This window comes from Salmo salar, unplaced genomic scaffold (genome assembly GCF_965601325.2).
Source record: "Salmo salar unplaced genomic scaffold, fSalSal1 ptg000619l, whole genome shotgun sequence".
Classification (NCBI taxonomy): Eukaryota; Metazoa; Chordata; class Actinopteri; order Salmoniformes; family Salmonidae; genus Salmo; species Salmo salar.
In genome coordinates, this window is record NW_027675443.1 from 1310838 (window position 1) to 1336505 (window position 25668).

The window sequence follows — 25668 nt, forward strand, 5'->3', positions numbered from 1 at the left end:
GCAGTTTCTCCAACAATAGTTTTAACATGAACATTTTGTCCATAACTTTTTAGAGAAACTTTCCTGAATTGAATCATAGGACCAAATTGGTTGTTCCAGTTTTCCATGCTGATGGACATGACTTGCCATGTCAGGAACTTGAACAGGATCATTAAAATTGTCAGTAGGTATTTATTCATATTTTATAAGGTTTAACCAAATAACCCTTTTACCATTGTATGACATGATTTTATATTTCTAGATGAAATTCAACATCTGATATGTGGAAGGTGCTGGACTGGCAGATGGGGAGCAGATGGAGAGGCTGTGGTCATATCTGAGGCGCTTCTGAGCTCTGAGCTCTGTGCTGGGAGGAGCAATATGTTGCAATGCTCCAGCAACATACAATTGCAATGTATGTAATTCATTTCAAATGACTAAACAAAGTTGTTATTTTTCGACATGCATTATTGTATGCCCTCTGTAATCCATTTTTTATTTTCAGGGCACAGCAGGGAAGTGGAGATGGAACAGCTGTTTTTTAGTTTGTGCAGATGGAGAGGTACTTCCTCAGTTTTTAACAGTGTAATTGTTAGATCAATGAATATAATTGATCTCCCTGGTCAAAGTATTTAGAACCTTTCTGATGACAGAAAACTGAAGATGATGGAGAGGAAGAACAGCATCCTCCATCGATGGTCCCCCACCAGCAGTCTCTTCCAGACTGCACTCCACAGACTGCAGAGGAACAGATTGATGGTCCCCCACCAGCAGTCTCTTCCAGACTGCACTCCACAGACTGCAGAGTAACAGATTGAGGACCAATCTGGAGGGAACCTTCAGTCTGCTGCTAGAACGGAGGTTCCTCTGTGGCCTGATGACAGAATATGCAGGTTATATATATATATATTCAACAATAGGAACAAGTCAACTCATATCAGATCTATGATAATTCTGGGTGGTCAAACACAATAATAATGTTTATTTGTATCTGTTTCTGAACTTGGATTCTGTTGCTAATGATCTATTGGTGGATGGTAATCAGAGTAATTGTATAGCAGCTTTAGGTCATTTTTTATTTATTTTTTGTTTAGATTGGATTACCTTTAACATATTTTCTGTCTGTATTATCTGTTATCAACAGATGGTCAAGGTATAGATTATGTCACACTCTGACCTAGGAGAGCTGTGTTTTCTCTGTTTAGCTAGGCCAGGGTGTGATAGGTGGGTGGGCAATCTATGTTTTATTTTCGATGTATGGTTTCCAATCAGAGACAGGTGTCTTTCGTTGTCTCTGATTGGAAGCCATACTTAGGCAGCCTGTTTTTCCTTTGTCCTTGTGGGTAGTTATTTTCTGTTTAGTTCATGAAACCTGACAGAACTGTTTTGCTGTCGTTTTGTTTGATTGTCAGAGTGTTCTGAGTAAAATAAATACAAGATGAACATCTTCCACGCTGCACCTTGGTCTACTCCTTTCGACAGCTGTGACAGATTATCTGTTATCAACAGATGGTCAAGGTATTGATTATCTGTTATTAATAGATGGTCAAGGTATTGATTATCTGTTATCAATAGATGGTCAAGGTATTGATTATCTGTTATCAATAGATGGTCAAGGTATTGATTATCTGTAATCAATAGATGGTCAAGGTATTGATTATCTGTAATCAATAGATGGTCAAGGTATTGATTATCTGTAATCAATAGATGGTCAAGGTATTGATTATCTGTTATCAATAGATGGTCAAGGTATTGATTATCTGTAATCAATAGATGGTCAAGGTATTGATTATCTGTTATCAATAGATGGTCAAGGTATTGATCATCTGTTATCAATAGATGGTCAAGGTATTGCCAACCGCCTGTCCAAAAGGCCACGGTCGGTAGTAGCAAAAAAATACATGTGAAGGACTACAACCTGATGAGACAAGGTTTGTCCTCACAGCTCCTACAGGCCCTGGTGTATGAGGATGCAGTGCAGGTGGACAGCACTGCTTGGTCCTGGAGAGCAGGAGGAGCAGAGGATGATGGGAGTTTCACCTCATGCAAAGGCTCTTTGTGCTCTTTGTGAAGAGAAGCAGTACATTGAGGATGATGTCTTCACTGCCAAGATGTTCTACTCACATGAGCAGGAACTGATCGTGGAGGCCTTACAACATTACACAGAGCAGGAACTGATCGTGGAGGCCTTACAACATTACACAGAGCAGGAACTGATCGTGGAGGCCTTACAACATTACACAGAGCAGGAACTGATCGTGGAAGCCTTACAACATTACACAGAGCAGGAACTGATTATGGAGGCCTTACAACATTACACAGAGCAGGAACTGATCGTGGAGGACTTACAACATTACACAGAGCAGGAACTGATCATGTAGGCATTACAACATTACACAGAGCAGGAACTGATCGTGGAGGCCTTACAACATTACACAGAGCAGGAACTGATCGTGGAGGCCTTACAACATTACACAGAGAAGATGGATGTTGTCTTGGGACAAGAGCTGTCCTTGCTGGAAAGCTTGATGAGCTCCAGCAGGCAGAAGGACAATGTGAATTGTTTCAAAAGGGCTTTTATTGAGGGCAGTGTCAGAAACTATGAAGTGGAGGAGGATGATGACTATTGTGATGACGACAACAACGATGGTGATATTGATGGAGGAACAGATGAATGAGGCTGAGGGTGATGACGACAACAACGATGGTGATATTGATGGAGGAATAGATTAATGAGGCTGATGGTGATGACTACAACAACGATGGTGATATTGATGGAGGAATAGATGAATGAGGCTGAGGGTGATGACTACAACAACGATGGTGATATTGATGGAGGAACAGATGAATGAGGCTGAGGGTGATGACTACAACAACGATGGTGATATTGATGGAGGAATAGATTAATGAGGCTGAGGGTGATGACTACAACAACGATGGTGATATTGATGAAGGAATAGATTAATGAGGCTGAGGGTGATGACTACAACAACGATGGTGATATTGATGGAGGAATAGATTAATGAGGCTGAGGGTGTGTTTTTTTTTTCAAATGTCCATTCTGTTTTAATTGATGTCATTGTCTTCCTGCCCTTTGTTTATAACGGTATGTTTTATTGCTCTTTTGGGGTTGAAAGAACCACATTTCTGTTTAATTGTTAGGTGTGATACAGGCCATTGTTGCATGTCATTTACTATTTATGTCATGGTGAGGAGAACCTGACTTGAGCCTGATATACCCCAAGAGTCTAATGGAATAGACAGGTTTGCTTCCTCCAAAGCATTGTCTTTTTATTGACCTGTTAGTTGTGGAGTTTGTAAATATATTTTATTTAACCTTTATCCTCTCTAGGGCAGGCGGGACGAATTCGTCCCACCTACGCAACAGCCAGTCTAATCCAGTGGCGCGATTTTCAAATACCTTAGAAATGCTATTACTTCAATTTCTCAAACATATGACTATTTTACAGCTATTTAAAGACAAGACTCTCGTTAATCTAACCACACTGTCCGATTTCAAAAAGGCTTTACAACGAAAGCAAAACATTAGATTATGTCAGCAGAGTACCAAGCCAGAAATAATCAGACACCCATTTTTCAAGCTAGCATATAATGTCACAAAAACCCAGAAGACAGCTAATTGCAGCACTAACCTTTGATGATCTTCATCAGATGACAACCCTAGGACATTATGTTATACAATACATGCATGTTTTGTTCAATCAAGTTCATATTTATATCAAAAAACAGCTTTTTACATTGGCATGTGACGTTCAGAACTAGCATACTAGCAAGCTTCCGGGGAATTTACTAACAATTTACTAAATTACTCACGATAAACGTTCACAAAAAGCAGAACAATTATTTTAAGAATTATAGATACAGAACTCCTCTATGCACTCGATATGTCCGATTTTAAAATAGCTTTTTGGTGAAAGCACATTTTGCAATATTCTAAGTACATAGCCCAGCCATCACGGGCTAGCTATTTAGACACCAGGCAAGTTTAGCACTCACCAATATCAGATTTAGTATTACAAAAGTTTGATTACCTTTTGTTGTCTTCGTCAGAATGCACTCCCAGGACTGCTACTTCAATAACAAATGTTGGTTTGGTCCAAAATAATCCATCGTTATATCCGAATAGCGGCGTTTTGTTCGTGCGTTCCAGAAACTATCCGAAATGGTAAATCAGGGTCGCGCGCATGGCGCAATTCGTGACAAAAAAAATCTAAATATTCCATTACCGTACTTCGAAGCATGTCAACCGCTGTTTAAAATCCATTTTTATGCCATTTTTCTCGTAAAAAAGCGATAATATTCCGACCGGGAATCTCCATTTAGCTAAACAGAGGAAAGAAAACAAAGCTTTCGGTCGACGCGGGCACGAGCCTGAGTCTCACAGTACTGTAACCAGCCACTACCCAAACGCGCTACTTTGTTTCAGCCAGAGCCTGCAAAGCCACGATTCAGCATTTTGCCGCCTTCTGAGAGCCTATGGCAGCCGTAGGAAGTGTCACGGTACAGCTAAGATCCACACTCTTCAATAAACAGAGACAAGAAGAACGACACCTTGTCAGACAGGCCACTTCCTGCATGAAATCTTCTCAGGTTTTTGCCTGCCATATGAGTTCTGTTATACTCACAGACACCAGTCAAACAGTTTTAGAAACTTTAGGGTGTTTTCTATCCAAAGCCAATAATTATATGCATATTCTAGTTACTGGGCAGGAGTAGTAACCAGATTAAATCGGGTACGTTTTTTATCCAGCCGTGTCTAAACTGCCCCCTAGCCCTAACAGGTTATTTAAGTCAATTTAGATTATTTTGCAAATATTGTCATTTGAATATCTAGATCACCATTGTCATCTTTAAATGAAATAACTTCTGCACCTGATCCTGCCTGGCTCCCGCAAAATTTAACTGTCCAATAATGGATTTAGTAACTAAGGATTCTAGCTTTAAGGTTTCAGTATGTAGCCTACAGAGAAACACATTTAGAGATCAAGCCTCGTCATTTCAGATAAATTCACTTTGCTGGAGAGGGGAGACTGGAGGCCATGGTGTGGTTGAAGTAGCACATTTAATAAGTCATTATTCTAAACAAACCACAAAGGGGTTAGAACTACAATTTCGACACCATTTTCCGGTCGCCGCCGCTGGATGCGATGCAACATGAAACAGGGAGTTGTAGTTCTTCACAGAAAGAGCTGTTGTATTCAAACCATTACAGTTCCTAAGCAGTGGAACATTTTGGAATCACAATCATGAAACCCCCCTTAATTAAACATATGACACAATGTTCTCACTACAACTGAGGACTCTTCCAGTGGTGGACTTTATGTTAATAAATAGGTCTGTAGTCTTTTAGCTGGGGTTGAATATACCCCTCAGTAAACTAGGGAAACAGCTTGATTGTTCTACTAGAGACTTGTACTGATAAGAATAAGAACATATGTGATTGATCAGAAAGTTTATGTCCACATGCCAAGCCAACAGGCTTTGGGCGAGAGCTTAAAACACATCAGTTTTCACTATCTGAACACCTGAAACATTACATGGGCTGGGTTGAATATAACGTTACTCATCATATAGGCCAGGCTACACATATTCATATACAGCATACATACAGCATACATACAGCATATATACTGCATACATACAGCATACATACAGCATACATACAGCATACATACAGCATACATATAGCATATATACTGCATACATACAGCATACATACAGCATACATACAGCATACATACAGCATATATACAGCATAGATACAGCATACATACAGAATACATACAGCAATCATACAGCATATATACAGCATACATACAGCATACATACAGCATACATACAGCATACATACAGCATACATACAGAATACATACAGCATACATACAGCATATATACAGCATATATACAGCATACATACAGAATACATACAGCATACATACAGCATACATACAGAATACCTAGGCCTACAAGTTTAAAGGAAATGTTCCAGCTTTCGCAGAGACTGCATTCACGGTAAATGCTGCATATGTCGGCTTATTCTGACATTACCTTTAAATTTCCATCGCCTATGACTCAGCTGGGATTCTTTCTGAATTTTCTGATTAATAAATTATTGTTGCTCCATTGTTCTTTCGTTTGAATCACAGCTTTGTTTTCATATATAACGTTGGATTGTTTTAAATAATGTATGTAACAAATAGGCTAAACAACTGACATTGTTACAGAAACCAGAATAGTTGTGAACTACAAATATGGCGCCATTTTGTAGTTTTCTTCCTAACCCTAACCCTAGCTCTGTTGATCTGCTTTATCAATGGTGCAACATTCAGCCCCTCCAAAATGCCTTAATTAATCTGATGCATCCCTCACGCAGATCCACTGACATCGGAATCACTATTTCAATTTGTCTACAGATTCCATAGTATTTGCATTTCAAAATGCAGTATTCTCATACATTTTGATGATTCTTTCTCATTAAGAGACATTCACTAAGAGGATTTGTTCAGACCAATGGGCTGCTCTAACATTTTAACAATGAGCCATGTGACTATACAGTAGCCTACATCTATAGTCTACTGTAAAATCATATGCTGCTTTAGGCTAAATACTATAGTTTTCTGTGTGTTTCAATAGGACAAATGGAAAGACTTCCTACTGTATTAGAAATGGTGGTGTAGAGTATCTACAATGTGTTCTCCCTAAATAATGGTGGTGTAGAGTATCTACAATGTTACCCTCCCTAAATAATGGTGGTGTAGAATATCTACAATGTGTTCTCCCTAAATAATGGTGGTGTAGAGTATCTACAATGTTACCCTTCCTAAATAATGGTGGTGTAGAGTATCTACAATGTGACCTCCCTAAATAATGGTGGTGTAGAGTATCTACAATGTGAACTCCCTAAATAATGGTGGTGTAGAGTATCTACAATGTGACCTCCCTAAATAATGGTGGTGTAGAGTATCTACAATGTGACCTCCCTAAATAATGGTGGTGTAGAGTATCTACAATGCGGCCCCCCCTGATAATGGTGTTGTAGAGTATCTACAATGTTACCCTCCCTAAATAATGGTGGTGTAGAGTATCTACAATGTGACCTCCCTAAATAATGCACAAGTTACATTTTAACTTCATTCATCAGGAGAGAATGCAGGAGACTAATAAAGCAGGCAGAAGACCATTTAGTGGTGCTGAAACCTAAAGCGGGAACTGCAGCGCAATCAATGGGATGTGAACAGCACCTGGTGCTGAAACGTAAAGCTGCAACCGCAGCGTAATCAATAGGTGAACAGCACCTGGTGCTGAAAATATAGTTAACTTGTGATGCAAGTGTTGCCCAGCAACAGATGGAGAAAACCTACACCAGTCGAGTAATTAATTTCAACAATAATCTTCATTTTAATTTGACTTTAAAAATAACACAAGGGCTTAATTGGAGTCTAAGTCTTCAGAGCGAAGACCCATATAAATAACTTAACTGTCTGAGCTAGGCTATGTGGCTGAACAGCATCTTTCACAAGACAACAACATGGCCTAATAGAAGAAGATTTTTTTAATTATGCCTATTTACAATTGGCCAGAAATGTAGCATCCTACATAAAACAATAATTGAAAGAAAAAAAGTCGATGTCTGTATCTGAATGTCTGTATCGGGATATCCTGATAACCTGATCCTTTAACGACAGAACAAACAGATGGCTCAATGGAATTCAATCAGCTCATTTTGAATTACAGCCTAATCCAGCGAGGGTACTGTTTTCTTAGCAAGGCAGGAGAATTATCCACCAGGGAGGACTGTGAGAATATCACATTAAAACTAAATGATATCTTTGGGCATACTATAGTCTTCAAATCTGGAGGAGAAGTTGTCTGGTACCTCTGCCTGTCGTTCTTCAGTGTGCTGAAGAGCAGTAACCTTCCAGAGGACAAGTCCATATCAAACAACTCAAGCTTCCTAGTAAAGGCCTCAAGCCCACAACTGTTTTTACTTGTACTTACAACCCTCTTCCTTGTCACTGTAGATATAATTTAAATTACAGAATGTCAGCCAAAAAAGCAACATCTGAGAGGAATTCCTCAATTTCCAAAATACGAAGGAGGTCAGCTGCTGCCCTCATTTTGCTTTTTCTGACAAAATCCACAACCTGGTCATGCAGCTCACAGAATGTCTCTAGAGCTTTTCCTTTACTCAGCCAGCGCACGTTGTTGTGAAGCAGGAGATCATCCTGGATGGACTACTCTGATTCTGTCACCAGCTGGCTGAAATGACGGTGTTGTGTTGCTTGATGTCTCCCTGACAAAGTTAATTATGCGCATGACTTTATCCATCACATCTATTAGCTCAGTGTTTAGTCTGGTACACAACACACTCTGATGGATGAGACAATGTAAACCATGTTTAGTCTGGTACACTCTGATGGATGAGACAATGTAAACCATGTTTAGTCTGGTACACAACACACTCTGATGGATGAGACAATGTAAACCATGTTTAGTCTGGTACACAACACACTCTGATGGATGAGACAATGTAAACCATGTTTAGTCTGGTACACTCTGATGGATGAGACAATGTAAACCATGTTTAGTCTGGTACACAACACACTCTGATGGATGAGACAATGTAAACCATGTTTAGTCTGGTACACAACACACTCTGATGGATGAGACAATGTAAACCATGTTTAGTCTGGTACACTCTGATGGATGAGACAATGTAAACCATGTTTAGTCTGGTACACTCTGATGGATGAGACAATGTAAACCATGTTTAGTCTGGTACACTCTGATGGATGAGACAATGTAAACCATGTTTAGTCTGGTACACTCTGATGGATGAGACAATGTAAACCATGTTTAGTCTGGTACACAACACACTCTGATGGATGAGACAATGTAAACCATGTTTAGTCTGGTACACAACACACTCTGATGGATGAGACAATGTAAACCATGTTTAGTCTGGTACACAACACACTCTGATGGATGAGACAATGTAAACCATGTTTAGTCTGGTACACAACACACTCTGATGGATGAGACAATGTAAACCATGTTTAGTCTGGTACACAACACACTCTGATGGATGAGACAATGTAAACCATGTTTAGTCTGGTACACTCTGATGGATGAGACAATGTAAACCATGTTTAGTCTGGTACACTCTGATGGATGAGACAATGTAAACCATGTTTAGTCTGGTACACAACACACTCTGATGGATGAGACAATGCAAGCCGTTCATTTGTGGGGCGATTTCCTTCAACTTGCTGACCATGCCCCTGTGTCTGTCCACCATAGCAGGAGCCCCATCAGAAACCTCTGTCCACCATAGCAGGAGTCCATCAGAAACCTCTGTCCACCATAGCAGGAGTCCATCAGAAACCTCTGTCCACCATAGCAGGAGTCCATCAGAAACCTCTGTCCACCATAGCAGGAGTCCATCAGAAACCTCTGTCCACCATAGCAGGAGTCCATCAGAAACCTCTGTCCACCATAGCAGGAGTCCATCAGAAACCTCTGTCCATCATAGCAGGAGTCCATCAGAAACCTCTGTCCACCATAGCAGGAGTCCATCAGAAACCTCTGTCCACCATAGCAGGAGCCCATCAGAAACCTCTGTCCACCATAGCAGGAGCCCCGTCGGGGACCACAGAGTTGACTTCTTCTAATGACAAGCCATGCTGCGTAAACAATTCTTGCAGCTTTGTGAATAGGACGTCCCCGGTGGTGTGTCCTTCCAGGGGAACGTCCCCGGTGGTGTGTCCTTCCAGGGGAATCAGTGCCAGTAGCTCTTCTTTAAAGTCATTTCCATGAAAATAACGGACATGTACACACAACTGTGCTACATTGGTGTTGTCAGTTCTCTCATCAATAGCCAGGGGAAAATGCTCAGCCTGACTGAGCCCCTCCAGAACAATCCTATACACGTCATCCGCCAGAGCACGGACACGGCGTCCGGCTGTTGTCACAGACAGGGGCACCTGTTTGACAGATGCAATTATTCTATCCATATACTTGTCTGTGGCCAATTCCTCCAAAACTGTCACCATGCTCTTTTTAAACAGCTCTGCGTCTGTGAAGGGCATGTTGTGTTTGTTCATAACCCAGGATGCTTTTAGGAAGCACTTGGACCTTCTGTTGTTGGGTCAGGCCATGAAGGAGGATTCTACTGCCGTGTTTGTAGCTTGTAGTTAATGCTTCAGTGTTTCTGCTTCAGGCCTCTGTCTGGGGCGGGAAGTTAACTTTGAAAGTACCACGCTTAGAATCATAAGGCCGCCTGAGATTGAATTATTTGCAAACAGTGATATTTTCATTGCAAACAAGACACACTGGCTTGGCATTGGAGAAAGATAGTCAGATGAATGCATATCTCTCTGTCCGTTCTTCCCTGAAACTTTGATTTTCATTATCCCCCTTTCTTTTGCTACTTTTTGAGAGAGACGTGTTCTCTTGCTATCAAGCTAATTGTTCTGAACGAATGTTGACATTAATACAGTAGTGTAGACTACATTAGGCTACGTAGACCTGTTTTTACCCACCAATCAACACAGAAAAATTTACATAAAATTCTAATTGAATAAAGATATTGGTGATTTTATGAACTTAATCTGATCAAAATTATTCATTAATTCAGCCTATTCATTGATTCAGCCTATTCATTGATTCAGCCTATTCATTGATTCAGCCTATTGTGCTAATATTATATGCTAATTATGTTCTGGTCTGCCGACTTTAACTCAGAAAAAAATTGTCCCGAAGCCAAACCTAGTTGGCGAACCCTGTTTTATAGTATGTCATGGCCTTTACTGGCCAACTGCTGTTATGTTTATGATATACTATGGTGTTGTGTCACTAGACTTTGACCAGATATTATTGTATCCAAAGATCAACTGTACCTAGAACATAGATACAGAGCCACTTGTCATCAGGAAGCTGCTCTCTCAGCACAACGGAAAATATCTCAATGACTTGACATGTTCTGGTTGTGAATTCAGGCTACAAGGTAAGAATCTTCCCAGGGATTATTGTAAAGTGTGTAGATAAATTAAATGTATGGTTTTATATTAGTATAGTGAATGACAGTAAAACACTCAGATCTAACAGTCCATTTCACCTGGGACAGCTACGTGACTGTTCAATCTTACAAAATGGCGCTAACTGGGCGTAGTCAAGTCAAATTCAAAAACATATTGTTCATATATTTGTATGTTGTGGTTATTTTACAATTTGTATATATTTTTTTGTTTAAGTTGAAAATCGTCTTTCAGAATATCGGAAAATGTGTTGTTTTCTAAATTACAATGATCTCCTGCTTCCTGTGTAATTTGGTATGAAACCACTGAACAGACTTTTCTTAACATTGTTATTATGAACTGAATTCAGTAACAGCATAATAATATCATACCTGTTGAACAAAGCAACACACTAGAATGAGATAAATTATTAAAAGAGAAAGTGAGACATTATTATTATTAGTTCCACTACATGGAGAAAAGGAGAAAAATATCAATCACTATATATTGTGATTGCATTAAATCACCTGACTGTTGTATCTGTTAGTAAATGTTTTATTTCTAAGAGATAATTAATAAAATAGAACAATTGACCTTCAATAATAATTAGTTGTCACTGTGTTAACCACAACCAACATGTTGGATCTCTGTTTAGGGGACAGTGCTCTAAAATGAGCATCTCGGGAGAGAGAAAGGAGGCGGTCCCTGCCTCTAAAATGAGTCTCTCTGGGGAACATGACACCAAAGCTAAGAGGTGAGATGACAATTTTTGTTGTTTAAGTTCTTTGTTTCTAAAACGTTATATCCACAATTTTTTCACATTAGTTATTTGCAACTGAAATGATTGTTATGGGTACCTTCAGGTCTGTAAAATATTGTTGTTCTATAGAATTTATAGAATTTTAGCATGACACAATCATTTAGCCTACTCTTAAAACTTCTATGGGCTATGTGGGACGCTAGCGTCCCACCCGCGGTACACACTATCAACAGCCAGTGAAATATCAGAGCGACAAATTTGAAAACAACAAAATGTCATAATTCAAATTTCTAAAACATACAACTATTTTACACCATTTGAAAGATAAACATCTCCTTAATCTAACCACGTTGTCCGATTTCAAAAAGGCTTTACGGCGAAAGCATAAAGTTAGATTATGTTAGGACAGTACATAGACAAAACATTACACAAAGCCATTTTCAATGCAAGGACAGGCGTCACCAAAAGCAGAAAACCAGCTAAAATTATGCACTAACCTTTGGCAATCTTCATCAGATGACACTCCTAGGACATTATGTTAGACAATACATGCATTTTTTGTTCTATCAAGTTCATATTTATATCCAAAAACAGCATTTTACAGTGGCGCGTGATGTTCAGAAAATATTTTCCCTCCAATCATGCGGTGAATCAGCACAACAAATTAAAAAATACTATTCATTAACGTTGATAAAATATTAAACTGTTATTCAAAGATTTATAGATTAACATCTCCTGAATTCAATCGCGTTGACAGTTTTCAAAATAACTTTACTGGGAGAGCACACTTTGCAATAATCTGAGTACTGTGGTCAGAAAAAAACAGCAGGCAATTATAGACACCGGCCATCTTGGAGTCATCTAAACGCATAAATAGCATTATAAATATTCACTTACCTTTAATAATCTTCATCAGAAGGCACTTTCAGGAATTCCCAGGTACACAACAAATGTTGTTTTGTTCGATAAAGGTCATCATTTATGTCCAAATAACTCCATGTTGTTTGCACGTTCAGTAGGCTACTCAAAATGTAGGGTGCGCGAGGGATACAGTGACGACGAAAGTCAAAAAAAGTTATATTTACATTCGTTCAAACATGTCAAACGTTGTATAGCATCAATCTTTAGGGCCTTGATAACGTGAAACTTCAATAATTTTCCAACCGGACGTTTGCATTGCCTTGAAAAATGGTTTGGAACACAAAGGGAGTTCTCACATGAACGCGCCCTATGAACTGATGTGATATTCAGGGCACTTGCTTACCAGCGTTCTCCTTCGGTCTGTGTTTACCGCAAACCGCTCAAACTACTTTCTAAGACTCTAGTGGAAGACTAGTGGAAGCCTTAGGAAGTGCTATTTGAGTCCTAACTCACTGTGTGTCAGAAAGGCAAGGACTTGAGAAAACTACAGGAACCAGATTTTCATTTCCTCGTTTGGATTTCTCTCAGGGTTTTGCCTGCCATATGAGTTCTGTTATACTCACAGACATCATTCAAACAGGTTTGGAAACTTTAGAGTGTTTACTATCCAAATCTACTAATAATATGCATATCCTAGCTTCTGAGTTTGAGTAGGAGGCAGTTTAATATGGGCATGTATTTCATCCGAAAGTGACAATACTGCCCCCTAGCCCTATTAACCTCTTGGGGCTAGGTGGGACGCTAGCGTGCCACCCGTGGTGCACTCCATCAACAGCAGGTGCATTTCAAGAGCGGCAAATTTGAATCCAAATAAATGTCAAAATTCAAATTTTTCAAAAATACAACTATGTTACACCATTTGAAAGATAAACATCTCCTTAATCTAACCACGTTTTACGATTTCAAAAAGGTTTTACGGCGAAAGCATAAATTTAGAGTATGTTAGGACAGTACATTTACAAGAGTTGTGTGTAATGTTTTGTCAAGTCAAAGACAGGGTCACCAAAACCATAAAACCAGCTAAAATGATACACTAACCTTTTACAATCTCCATCAGATGACACTCCTAGGACATTATGTTAGACAATGCATGCATTTTTAGTTCTATCAAGTTGATATTTATATCCAAAAACAGCGTTTTACTATGGCATTGATGTTGAGGAAATCGTTTCCCTCCAATAACCGGCAGTCAAGTCAGCGTCACAAATTAAATAATTAAAATTAGAAAACATTGGTAAAATATTATATTGTCATTTAAAGAATTATAGATTTACATCTTTTGAACGCAATCAACTTGCCAGATTTAAAAATAACCTTACTGGGAAATCACACTTTGCAATAATCTGAGCACTGTGCCCAGAAAAATACGCGTTGCGATACAGACTAGACGTCATGTTGGGGAGATCTAAAATCGAAAATACTATGTAAATAATCCATTACCTTTGATTCTCTTCATCAGATGTCACTTCCAGGTATCACAGGTCCATAACGAATGTAGTTTTGTTCAAAAAAGCTCATCATTTATGTCCAAAAATCTCCGTCTCGTTAGCACATGATGTAAGCCAGCCGGACTTCTCGTCATGAACGAGGGGAAAAAAATATATTTCCGTTCGTTCAAACATGTCAAACGTTGTATAGCATAAATCATTAGGGCCTTTTTTAACCAGAACATGAATAATATTCAAGGTGGACGAATGCATAGTCTTTTATAACGTATTGGAACGAGGGTACCCAACATGAAGTAGCGCGCCAGGTGTCTAATGGGACATCACCGTTCCATGGCTCTTGTTCGGTCAGATCTCCCTCCAGAAGACTCAAAACACTTTGTAAAGGCTGGTGACATCTAGTGGAAGCAATAGGAAGTGCCAAAATATTCCTAAACCCCTGTGTTTTTCAATGGGATAGGTTTAAAGTCAATACAACACATCAGGTATCCACTTCCTGTCAGAAAATGTCTCAGGGTTTTGCCTGCCAAATGAGTTCTGTTATACTCACAGACACCATTCAAACAGTTTTGGAAACTTTAGAGTGTTTTCTATCCATATATAATAAGTATATGCATATTCTAGTTACTGGGTAGGATTAGTAACCAGATTAAATCGGGTACATTTTTTTTATCCAGACGTGCAAATGCTGCCCCCTAGACCCAACAGGTTAATTAGTGCCTAATGTGTTGGCATGCATATCCTTTTGACTAATTCTGATTGTTGTTGCAAGCTGGATTTTGACAATATTTCCGTTATATCAACATCCTTACTCCTGTTTAACCTCTCTGGGGCACGAGACGGGACAAACTCCCAACAGCCTATGAAATAGCATGGTGCGAAATACAAAACATCAAAAATACCATATTTCAAATTTCTCAAACATACGACTATTTTACACCATTTGAAAGAAACACTTCTCCTTAACCTCTATGGGCTAGGTGGGACGCTTGCACCTACTCAACAGCCAGTTGAATCCTGTGGCGCGTTATTCAAATACCTTAGATATGATATTACTTCAATTTTTCCAAAATATGACTATTTTACACCATTTTAAAGATAAGACTCTCGTTAATCTAACCACACTGTCCGATTTCAAAAAGGCTTTACAACAAAAGCAAAACATTAGATTATGTCAGCAGAGTACCGAGCCAGAAATAATCAGACACCCATTTTTCAAGCTAGCATATAATGTCACATAAACCTAAACCACAGCTAAATGTAGCACTAACCTTTGATGATCTTCATCAGATGACAACCCTAGGACATTATGTTATACAATACATGCATGTTTTGTTCAATCAAGTTCATATTTATATCAAAAACCAGCTTTTTACATTAGCATGTGACTAGCATGTGACTAGCATTCCCACCGAACACTGCCGGTGAATTTACTAAATTACTCACGATAAACGTTCACAAAAAGCACAACAATTATTTTAAGAATTATAGATACAGAACTCCTCTATGCACTCGATATGTCCGATTTTAAAATAGCTTTTCGGTGAAAGCACATTTTGCAATATTCTCAGTAGATAGCCCGGCATCACAGGGCTAGCTATTTAGACACCCAGCAGGTTTAGCACTCATCAAAGTCAGATTTACTATAAGAAAAATGTTCTTACCTTTGTTGTCTTCGTCAGAATGCACTCCCAGGACTTCTACTTCAATAACAAATGTTGGTTTGGTCCAAAATAATCCATCGTTATATCCAAACAGCGGTGTTTTGTTCGTGCATTCTAGACACTATCCTAAAGGCTAAATAAGGGTGACGAGCATGGCGCAATTCGTGACAAAAGAATTCTAAATATTCCATTACCATACTTCGAAGCATGTCAACCGCTGTTTAAAATCAATTTTTATGCCATTTTTCTCATAAAAAAGCGATAATATTCCGACCGGGAATCTGCGTTTAGATAAACAGACAAAGGAAAAGAAAGCATTCGGTCGAAGCGGGCACGCGCCTAAGCCCATAGTACTCTGAGTGGCCACTTGCCAAAAGCGATAAAGTGTTTCAGCCAGAGCCTGCCTCGATATCGTTCAACATTTTCCCGGGCTCTGAGACCCTATGGAAGACGTAGGAAGTGTCACATTATTGCACAGATCCTGAGTCTTCAATAAAAAGAGCCAAGATGAAACACTACTTCTCAGACAGGCCACTTCCTGCTTGAAATCTTCTCAGGTTTTGGCCTGCCATAGGAGTTCTGTTATACTCACAGACACCATTCAAACAGTTTTTGAAACTTTAGGGTGTTTTCTATCCAAAGCCAATAATTATATGCATATTCTAGTTACTGGGCAGGAGTAGTAACCAGATTAAATCGGGTACGTTTTTTATCCAGCCGTGTCAATACTGCCCCCTAGCCCTAACAGGTTAATCAAACCACTTTGTCCGATTTCAAAAAGGCTTTACGGCGAAAGCAAAACATTAGATTATGTTAGGACAGTACATAGACAAAAAATGGCACACAGCCATGTTCAATGCAAGGACAGGCGTCACCAAAAGCAGAAAACTAGCTAAAATTATGCACTAACCTTTGACGATCTTCATCAGATGACACTCCTAGGATATTATGTTAGACAATACATGCATTTTTTGTTCTATCAAGTTCATATTTATATCCAAAAACCCCATTTTACATTGGCGAGTGACGTTCAGAAAATGTATTCCCCCCAAAACATCCGGTGAATGGGCACATCAATTTACAGAAATACTTATCATAAACATTGACAAAATATATAACAATTATTTTAAGAATTAACGATAAACTACTATGCAACCGCTTTGTCAGATTTCAAAATAACTTTACAGAGAAAGAACATTGTTCAATATTCTGAGTAGAGAGCCCCGCCATCATTGCAAGCTGTACAGTTACCCATCCAGCCACGGCGTCGACAAAACTCTAAAATATAATACAAATATTTTCTTACCTTTGCTGATCTTCGGCGGAATGCACTCGGAAGGACTCCAACTTCCACAAGAAATGTTCATTTATTCGATAAAGTCCATCATTTATGTCCAAATAAATCCATTTTGTTGGCGCATCCAGATCGCCATTCCAAAATGCATGATGCGCGTTCATCCACCGTCGACGAAAAGTTATCAAGTTCCCTCAGCATACGTAGAAACATGTCAAACCATGTTCACAATCATTCTTTAGTGTGTTTTTAACCTCTCTAGGCTAGGCGGGACGAATTCGTCCCACCTACGTAACAGCCACGGCTATCCTGTGGCGCGATTTTCAAAACCTTAAAAATCCTATTACTTCAATTTTTCAAACATATGACTATTTTACAGCCATTTAAAGATAAGACTCTCGTTAATCTAACCACACTGTCCGATTTCAAAAAGGCTTTACAACGAAAGCAAAACATTAGATTATGTCAGCAGAGTACCAAGCCAGAAATAATCAGACACCCATTTTTCAAGCCAGCATATAATGTCACCAAAACCCAGAAGACAGCTAAATGCAGCACTCACCTTTGATGATCTTCATCAGATGACAACCCTAGGACATTATGTTATACAATACATGCATGTTTTGTTCAATCAAGTTCATATTTATATAAAAAACCAGCTTTTTACATTAGCATGTGACGTTCAGAACTAGCATACCCCCCGCAAACTTCCGGGGAATTCGCTAACATTTTACTAAATTACTCACGATAAACGTTCACAAAAAGCATAACAATTATTTTAAGAATTATAGATACAGACCTCCTCTATGCACTCGATATGTCCGATTTTAAAATAGCTTTTTGGTGAAAGCACATTTTGCAATATTCTAAGTACATAGCCCAGGCATCACGGGCTCGCTATTTAGACACCCGGCAAGTTTAGCACTCACCATAATCATATTTACTATTATAAAAATGTCATTACCTTTTGTTGTCTTCGTCAGAATACACACCCAGGACAGCTACTTCAATAACAAATGTTGGTTTGGTCCAAAATAATCCATCGTTATATCCGAATAGCGGCGTTTTGTTCGTGCGTTCCAGACACTATCCGAAATAGTAAAGAAGTGTCACGCGCTTGGCGCAATTCGTGACAATAAAATTATAAGTATTCCATTACCGTACTTCGAAGCATGTCAACCGCTGTTTAAAATCAATTTTTACGACATTTTTCTCGTAGAAAAGCGATAATATTCCGACAGGGAATCTCCTTTTCGGCAAACAGAGGAAAAAATCCCAAAGGCGGGGGCGGTCGGGGTCACGCGCATAAGCTAGTGTCTCTTGATCGGCCACTTGAGAAAGGCGATAATGTGTTTCAGCCTGGGGCTGGAATGACAACATTCTGTTTTTTCCCGGGCTCTGAGCGCCTATGGACGACGTGGGAAGTGTCACGTTAGAGCAGAGATCCTTAGTAAATGATAGAGATGGAAAAGAAGTTCAACAAATGGTCAGACAGGCCACTTCCTGTAAAGGAATCTCTCAGGTTTTGACCTGCCATTTGAGTTCTGTTATACTCACAGACACCATTCAAACAGTTTTAGAAAATTTAGGGTGTTTTCTATCCATATGTAATAAGTATATGCATATTCTAGTTACTGAGTAGGAGTGGTAACCAGATTAAATCGGGTATGTTTTTTATCCAGCCGTGTCAATGCTGCCCCCTAGCCCTAACAGGTTAACGTAAAACTTTGATAATATTCCACCCGGACAATTGCGTATTCATTACAGAAGAAAAAGAAAAATGGCTACCCCTTCGTGACCGTGCATGAGGTAAGTAAGTGACCCCAGCCAGACCACTTACTGTTCCGGGTGTTATTCAATCAAATTGCATAGCAGAAGCCTCAAACAAGGTCTAATGACTGTTGACATCTAGTGGAAGCCTTAGGAAGTGCAATATGACCCCACAGACACTGTATATTGGATAGGCCAAGACTTGAAAAACTACAAACCTCAGATTTCCCACATCCTGGTTGGATGTTTTTCTCAGGTTTTTGCCTGCCATATGAGTTCTGTTAAACTCACAGACATCATTCAAACAGTTTTAGAAACTTCAGAGTGTTTTCTATCCAAATCTACTAATAATATGCATATCTTAGCTTCTGGGCCTGAGTAGCAGGCAGTTTACTCTGGGCACCTTATTCATCCAAGCAACTCAATACTGCCACCCAGCCGTAAGAAGTTAAACATAAAAGCTAATTTACCAACATTTCTGAAAATGGATATACAGCATTTTGGAATGAATCTCATCTTATGTTTCCCCATCTGAGCTCGAGTAGATGGGAGATATAATGTTTGTCTCTGTTGTGTTGAAGTCCAATCAAGCAGGAGAGATCAGCCTCCCCTGTTCCCAGCTGTGTGTCCATGAAGAGTGACCAGTCCATGGGTCAACCTATAAAGTTTAGAGAGGGAGACTTTTCTACTGAACAAAGGTAAGAAGAACTCATGGGTCATGGTCACTGAGTTAAACAACACTGTTTCTAGTAATTTCTCCTCTCCCATTTTCACATTTATTTTTGTTGATTTCATAATCCATAGGCTTTTCCTTTTATCCATTTCATAGTCCTAAAACAATATTAAACAATCACAAGACTCCCTCCCTGTGTGTGTGTGTGTGTGTGTGTGTGTGTGTGTGCTATTACCTCAACTACCTGGTACCCCTGCACATTGACTCAGTACTGGTACTCCTTATAGTCTCATTATTATCTCAACTACCTGGTACCCCTGCACATTGACTCAGTACTGGTACTCCTTATAGTCTCATTATTACCTGAACTACCTGGTACCCCTGCACATTGACTCAGTACTGGTACTCCTTATAGTCTCATTATTACCTCAACTACCTGGTACCCCTGCACATTGACTCAGTACTGGTACTCCTTATAGTCTCATTATTGTTATTTTATTGTGTTACTATTTCCTTTTTTTAGATTTTTTTTCTTACTTTTAAACTGCATTGTTGGGAAAGGGCTCGTTCGCATTTCAAGGTAAAGTGTACACCTGTTGTATTCAGCGCATGTGAAAAATACATTTTTATTTTATTTGATTCTCATTGGCAGAAACGCGTCATTGGGTCTAACGATCGTATCATGCCAAACAGCACATGTTCGGATGTACAAGCACGGTGGCTAGTTAAAACTCCTCAGAAAGGAAGGAACCTAGGAAGAAACCTAGAAAGGAACCAGGCTCTGAGTGGTGGCCAGTCCTCTTCTGGCTGTGCTGGGGGGAGATTATAAGAGTACATGGCCATGAAGTTCAGATCATTCTTCAAGATGTTAAAATGTTCATACATGACTAGCAGGGTAAAACAATAATCACAGTGGTTGTAGAGGGTTCAACAGGTCAGCACCTCAGGAGAAAATGTCAGTTGGCTTTTCATAGCCGAGACAGCCGGTGTGGTAGGTACAGACAGACAGACAGACAGACAGACAGACAGACAGACAGACAGACAGACAGACAGACAGACAGACAGACAGACAGACAGACAGACAGACAGACAGACAGACAGACAGACAGACAGACAGACAGACAGACAGACAGACAGACAGACAGACAGACAGACAGACAGACAGACAGACAGACAGACAGACAGACAGACAGACAGACAGACAGAGCGAAACAGCAGGTTCGGGACAAGGTAACACGTCCGGTGAGCAGTTCAGGGTTCCATATCCTCAGTCAGACCAGTAGAAAGTGGATCAGCAGCACAAAAGGTATCACGTCTGGTGAACAGGGCAGAGTTCCATATCCTCAGTCAGACCAGTAGAAAGTGGATCAGCAGCACTACAAGGTATCACGTCTGGTGAACAGGGCAGAGTTCCATATCCTCAGTCAGACCAGTAGAAACTGGATCAGCAGCACTACAAGGTATCACATCTGGTGGAGCATGTATCAATACTGATAGGATGGAAAGAAAGGGAGCGCTGCTCTCAGATCAGTTTTCTACATTAAAATCTTTCCTTAATGTAAGAATATTTTAAAGATAAATACACAATGCAGAGTTTGAGAGGACGAGAGTACTGGAGTACTAATGGTCAATAGGGAATTGTAAATAGGAGTTGGGTTTCAGTTCAACATCTGTTACAATCTGTGGAATGTCACTCAGAGCGATGTGTGCTACGTGGGCCACGTTGTCATTGGTCTGTACATTGAGTCGAGAGCAAGATATTTGTTAATTGGCCAAGTTGTCCTGCAAGGACTTCTCATTGGTCAACCCCAGGCTAGGGTGGGGGGTTATAAATGGCATCCTGTTCCTTTGTTTGGTGGGGAAAAGCTGAGGACAGGGGACTTCTGATTGGTCAATTCCAGGCTAGGGTGGGGGGTTATAAATGGCATCCTGTTCCTTTGTTTGGTGGGGAAAAGCTGAGGACAGGGGACTTCTGATTGGTCAACTCCAGGCTAGGGTGGGGGGTTTCTGTCAACTTTGTTCTGAATTAATCGGAGGTCACAAAGAGACAGATAAACCATGTGATTCTATGTTTATCAGAGATCTTCTGTGTATAAACTAACGTGGAAGTGCAAAAAAGCATCTAACAACACAATCAGCTGTTCTACTAGTGGTCTGAGACAGGAAGTAGATTACTCAGCTGTTCTAGTGGTCTGAGGGAGGAGGTAGATTACTCAGCTGTTCTAGTGGTCTGAGACAGGAGGTAGATTACTCAGCTGTTCTAGTGGTCTGAGACAGGAGGTAGATTACTCAGCTGTTCTAGTGGTCTGAGAGAGGAGGTAGATTACTCAGCTGTTCTAGTGGTCTGAGACAGGAGGTAGATTACTCAGTGTTCTAGTGGTCTGCGACAGGAGATAGATTACTCAGCTGTTCTACTTGTCTGAGGTGAGAGGTAGATTACTCAGTGTTCTAGTGGTCTGAGACAGGAGGTAGATTACTCAGCTGTTCTAGTGGTCTGAGACAGGAGGTAGATTACTCAGCTGTTCTAGTGGTCTGAGACAGGAGGTAGATTACTCAGCTGTTCTAGTGGTCTGAGACAGGAGGTAGATTACTCAGCTGTTCTAGTGGTTTGAGACAGGAGGTAGATTACTCAGCTGTTCTAGTGGTCTGAGACAGGAGGTAGATTACTCAGCTGTTCTAGTGGTCTGAGACAGGAGGTAGATTACTCAGCTGTTCTAGTGGTCTGAGACAGGAGGTATGTAACTCAGCTGTTCTAGTGGTCTGAGACAGGAGGTAGATTACTCAGCTGTTCTAGTGGTCTGAGACAGGAGGTAGATTACTCAGCTGTTCTAGTGGTCTGAGACAGGTTGTAGATTACTCAGCTGTTCTAGTGGTCTGAGGGAGGAGATAGATTACTCAGCTGTTCTAGTGGTCTGAGACAGGAGGTAGATTACTCAGCTGTTCTAGTGGTCTGAGGCAGGAGGTAGATTATGAGTGTTTTCAAGTGCAACGTTAATAACAATGGTTTTTTGAAACAGCTCAGAGATTTAACGATGCTTCTACGAAGATTATAATGACGAACATGACCTTAAAATGCTTTAGGGAAACCAGGCCCTGAATAAAAACATCTGCTAAATGAATAAAATGTTCAATGTAAATGTTTTACATACATATCTCATATTATTGTATTTAATTATTATTTTTAAATATTTAAATATTTATGTCACAAGTGTATCATTTGTACAGTTCTTTATTTAACATGTATTTATTTGTCACATTTGACTGTGTAAAACCTAACAGTACTACTGATTTCTCTGAGAGTGAGACAGATATATATTATTACTGTGTTAAACCTAGCAGTACTACTGATTTCTCTGAGAGTGAGGCAGATATATATTATTACTGTGTAAAACCTAGCAGAACTACTGATTTCTCTGAGAGTGAGGCAGATATATATTATTGCTGTTAAACCTAGCAGTACTACTGATTTCTCTGAGAGTGAGGCAGATATATATTATTACTGTGTAAAACCTAGCAGAACTACTGATTTCTCTGAGAGTGAGGCAGTGTCACGCTTGTCGTCGGTGATGGAGGACCAAAACGCAGCAGGTATGTGAATGCTCATCTTGATTTTTAATTACTCTCAAAATGAACATACAAAAATAACAAACACGAAAAACGAACGAACGACAATAACAGTCTGACTAGGCACACGGCTAAGCACAGAACAATCACCCACCAAATACAAGACAAACACACCCAACTAATATAGGACTTCCAATCAAAGGCAACACCACACAGCTGCCTTCAATTGGAAGTCCAACCCCAATTAACTCAACATAGAACCAGACACACTAGACTAAACATAGAAATACCTAAACATAAACCAAAACCCGGAAATACTAAATCAAACACCCTTTTAACAAACACACCACCCTGAACCACATAAAACAAATACCCTCTGCCACGTCCTGACCAAACTACAATACTAATTAACCTTTATACTGGCCAGGACGTGACAGGCAGATATATATTATTACTGTGTTAAACCTAGCAGTACTACTGATTTCTCTGAGAGTGAGGCAGATATATATTATTACTGTGTAAAACCTAGCAGTACTACTGATTTCTCTGAGAGTGAGGCAGATATATATTATTACTGTGTAAAACCTAGCAGTACTACTGATTTCTCTGAGAGTGAGGAAGATATATATTATTACTGTGTAAAACCTAGCAGTACTACTGATTTCTCTGAGAGTGAGGCAGATATATTTTACTACTGTGTAAAACCTAGCAGTACTTCTGATTTCTCTGAGAGTGAGGCAGATATATATTATTACTGTGTAAAACCTAACAGTACTACTGATTTCTCTGAGAGTGAGGCAGATATATATTATTACTGTGTAAAACCTAGCAGTACTACTGATTTCTCTGAAAGTGAGACAGATATATATTATTACTGTATAAAACCTAGCAGTACTACTGATTTCTCTGAAAGTGAGGCAGATATACAGTGGGGGAAAAAAGTATTTGATGCCCTGCTGATTTTGTACGTTTGCCCACTGACAAAGAAAGGATCAGTCTATAATTTTAATGGTAGGTTTATTTGAACAGTGAGACAGAATAACAACAAAAAAATCCAGGAAAAACGCATGTCAAAAATGTTATAAATTGATTTCCATTTTAATGAGGGAAATAAGTATTTGACCCCCTCTCAATCAGAAAGATTTCTGGCTCCCAGGTGCCTTTTATACAGGTAATGAGCTGAGATTAGGAGCACACTCTTAAAGTAAGTACTAAGTAAGTACCAAGTACTAAGTCATGTTTTGCAGAGGGATCAAATACGTATTTCCCTCATTAAAATGCTAATCATTTTATAACATTTTTGACATGCGTTTTTCTGGATTTTTTTGTTGTTATTCTGTCTCTCACTGCTCAAATAAACCTACTATTAAAATTATAGACTGATCGTTTCTTTGTAAGTGGGCAAACGTACAAAATCAGCAGGGGATCAAATACTTTTTTCCCCCACTGTATAGCATTTAGCAAAAAAAAACATGATTATTTGTCTCTCTGAAATGAAACATTCCAGAGATAGATTTTAAACAAATACATTTTTGTCATTGAACAGCCCCATGCCATGATTAGATAGTGAAAAAACACACCAATCTCTTTCAAAATGCCTTTAAGAAATAAAACCTTATTTAGCAGCGTTTCTGAAAAGTGATTTGTTGTTTTGGAATGAAACTCTACTTATGTTTCCCCATCTGAGCTCAGAGTAGAAGAGATATTTAATTTTTGTCTCTATTGTGTTGAAGACCAATCAAGCAGGAGAGACCAGCCTCCCCTGTACCCAGCTGTGTGTCCATGAAGAGTGACCAGTCTATGGGTAGACCTATACACTTTAGAGAGGGAGACTTTTCTACTGAACAAAGGTAAGAAGAACTCATGAGTCAGTGAGTTAAACAACACTGTCTCTCGTCATTTCTCCTCTCCCATTTTCCCATTTATTTTTGTTGTTTTCATAATCCATAGACTAATCCTTTTGTCAATTTTCATAGTCCTAAAACAATATTAAACAAACACAACACAACATTCCCTGTGTGTGTGTGTGTGTGTGTGTGTGTGTGTGTGTGTGTGTGTGTGTGTGTGTGTGTGTGTGTGTGTGTGTGTGTGTGTGTGTGTGTGTGTGTGTGTATGTGTATGTGCACTCCCTGGATGAGGAGATGTAATCTCATGTTTTGTCCACAGAAAACAACAATTGAGTTCAGAGTCAGAGATTCTCAGTGGTCAGTCTTCTCAGAGTCATCAAACAGACCTGGCCTCCATATTCAGTGTATGTGGTCCTGTTATGTACATTTGTTTTTGTTTACCTCAACTAAAGTTGATCTGTCAATCATTCATTAATGTGTTAATGAGAAAGCTCCAGCAATGGCTCCAGGTCATCTATAAGTCGATGCTAGGTAAAGCTCAGCCTTATGGTCACCATAACAACACCCACCCGTAGCACACGCTCTAGCAGGTATATCTCACAGGTCATCTCCAAAGCCAACACCTCCTTTGGCCACCTTTCCTTACAGTTCTCTGCTGCCAATGACTGGATCGAATTGCAAATATCGCTGAAGCTGGAGACTTATATTTCCCTCA

At 39.5% G+C, this 25668-nt stretch overlaps 1 protein-coding gene across 5 annotated transcripts in view; it reads left to right on the top strand.

The window, feature by feature from the left end:
* Nucleotides 1-25668, top strand: part of LOC123733359 (NACHT, LRR and PYD domains-containing protein 3-like) — a 440446-nt gene that overhangs the window by 403502 nt on the left and 11276 nt on the right. Inside the window, exons 1-6 of one of the 5 annotated variants that reach the window (XM_082972250.1) lie at nucleotides 10895-11005; nucleotides 11253-11330; nucleotides 11671-11769; nucleotides 19451-19567; nucleotides 24840-24956; nucleotides 25273-25357. In XM_082972250.1, the coding sequence (XP_082828376.1) occupies nucleotides 11687-11769; nucleotides 19451-19567; nucleotides 24840-24956; nucleotides 25273-25357 (402 nt within the window). In that variant the 5' untranslated portion in view covers nucleotides 10895-11005; nucleotides 11253-11330; nucleotides 11671-11686. Of the gene's footprint in view, nucleotides 1-10890; nucleotides 11006-11252; nucleotides 11331-11670; nucleotides 11770-19450; nucleotides 19568-24147; nucleotides 24957-25272; nucleotides 25358-25668 lie in introns of those variants that run through there. The other 4 variants (XM_082972249.1, XM_082972251.1, XM_082972253.1 and 1 more) reach the window with 4 other exon arrangements.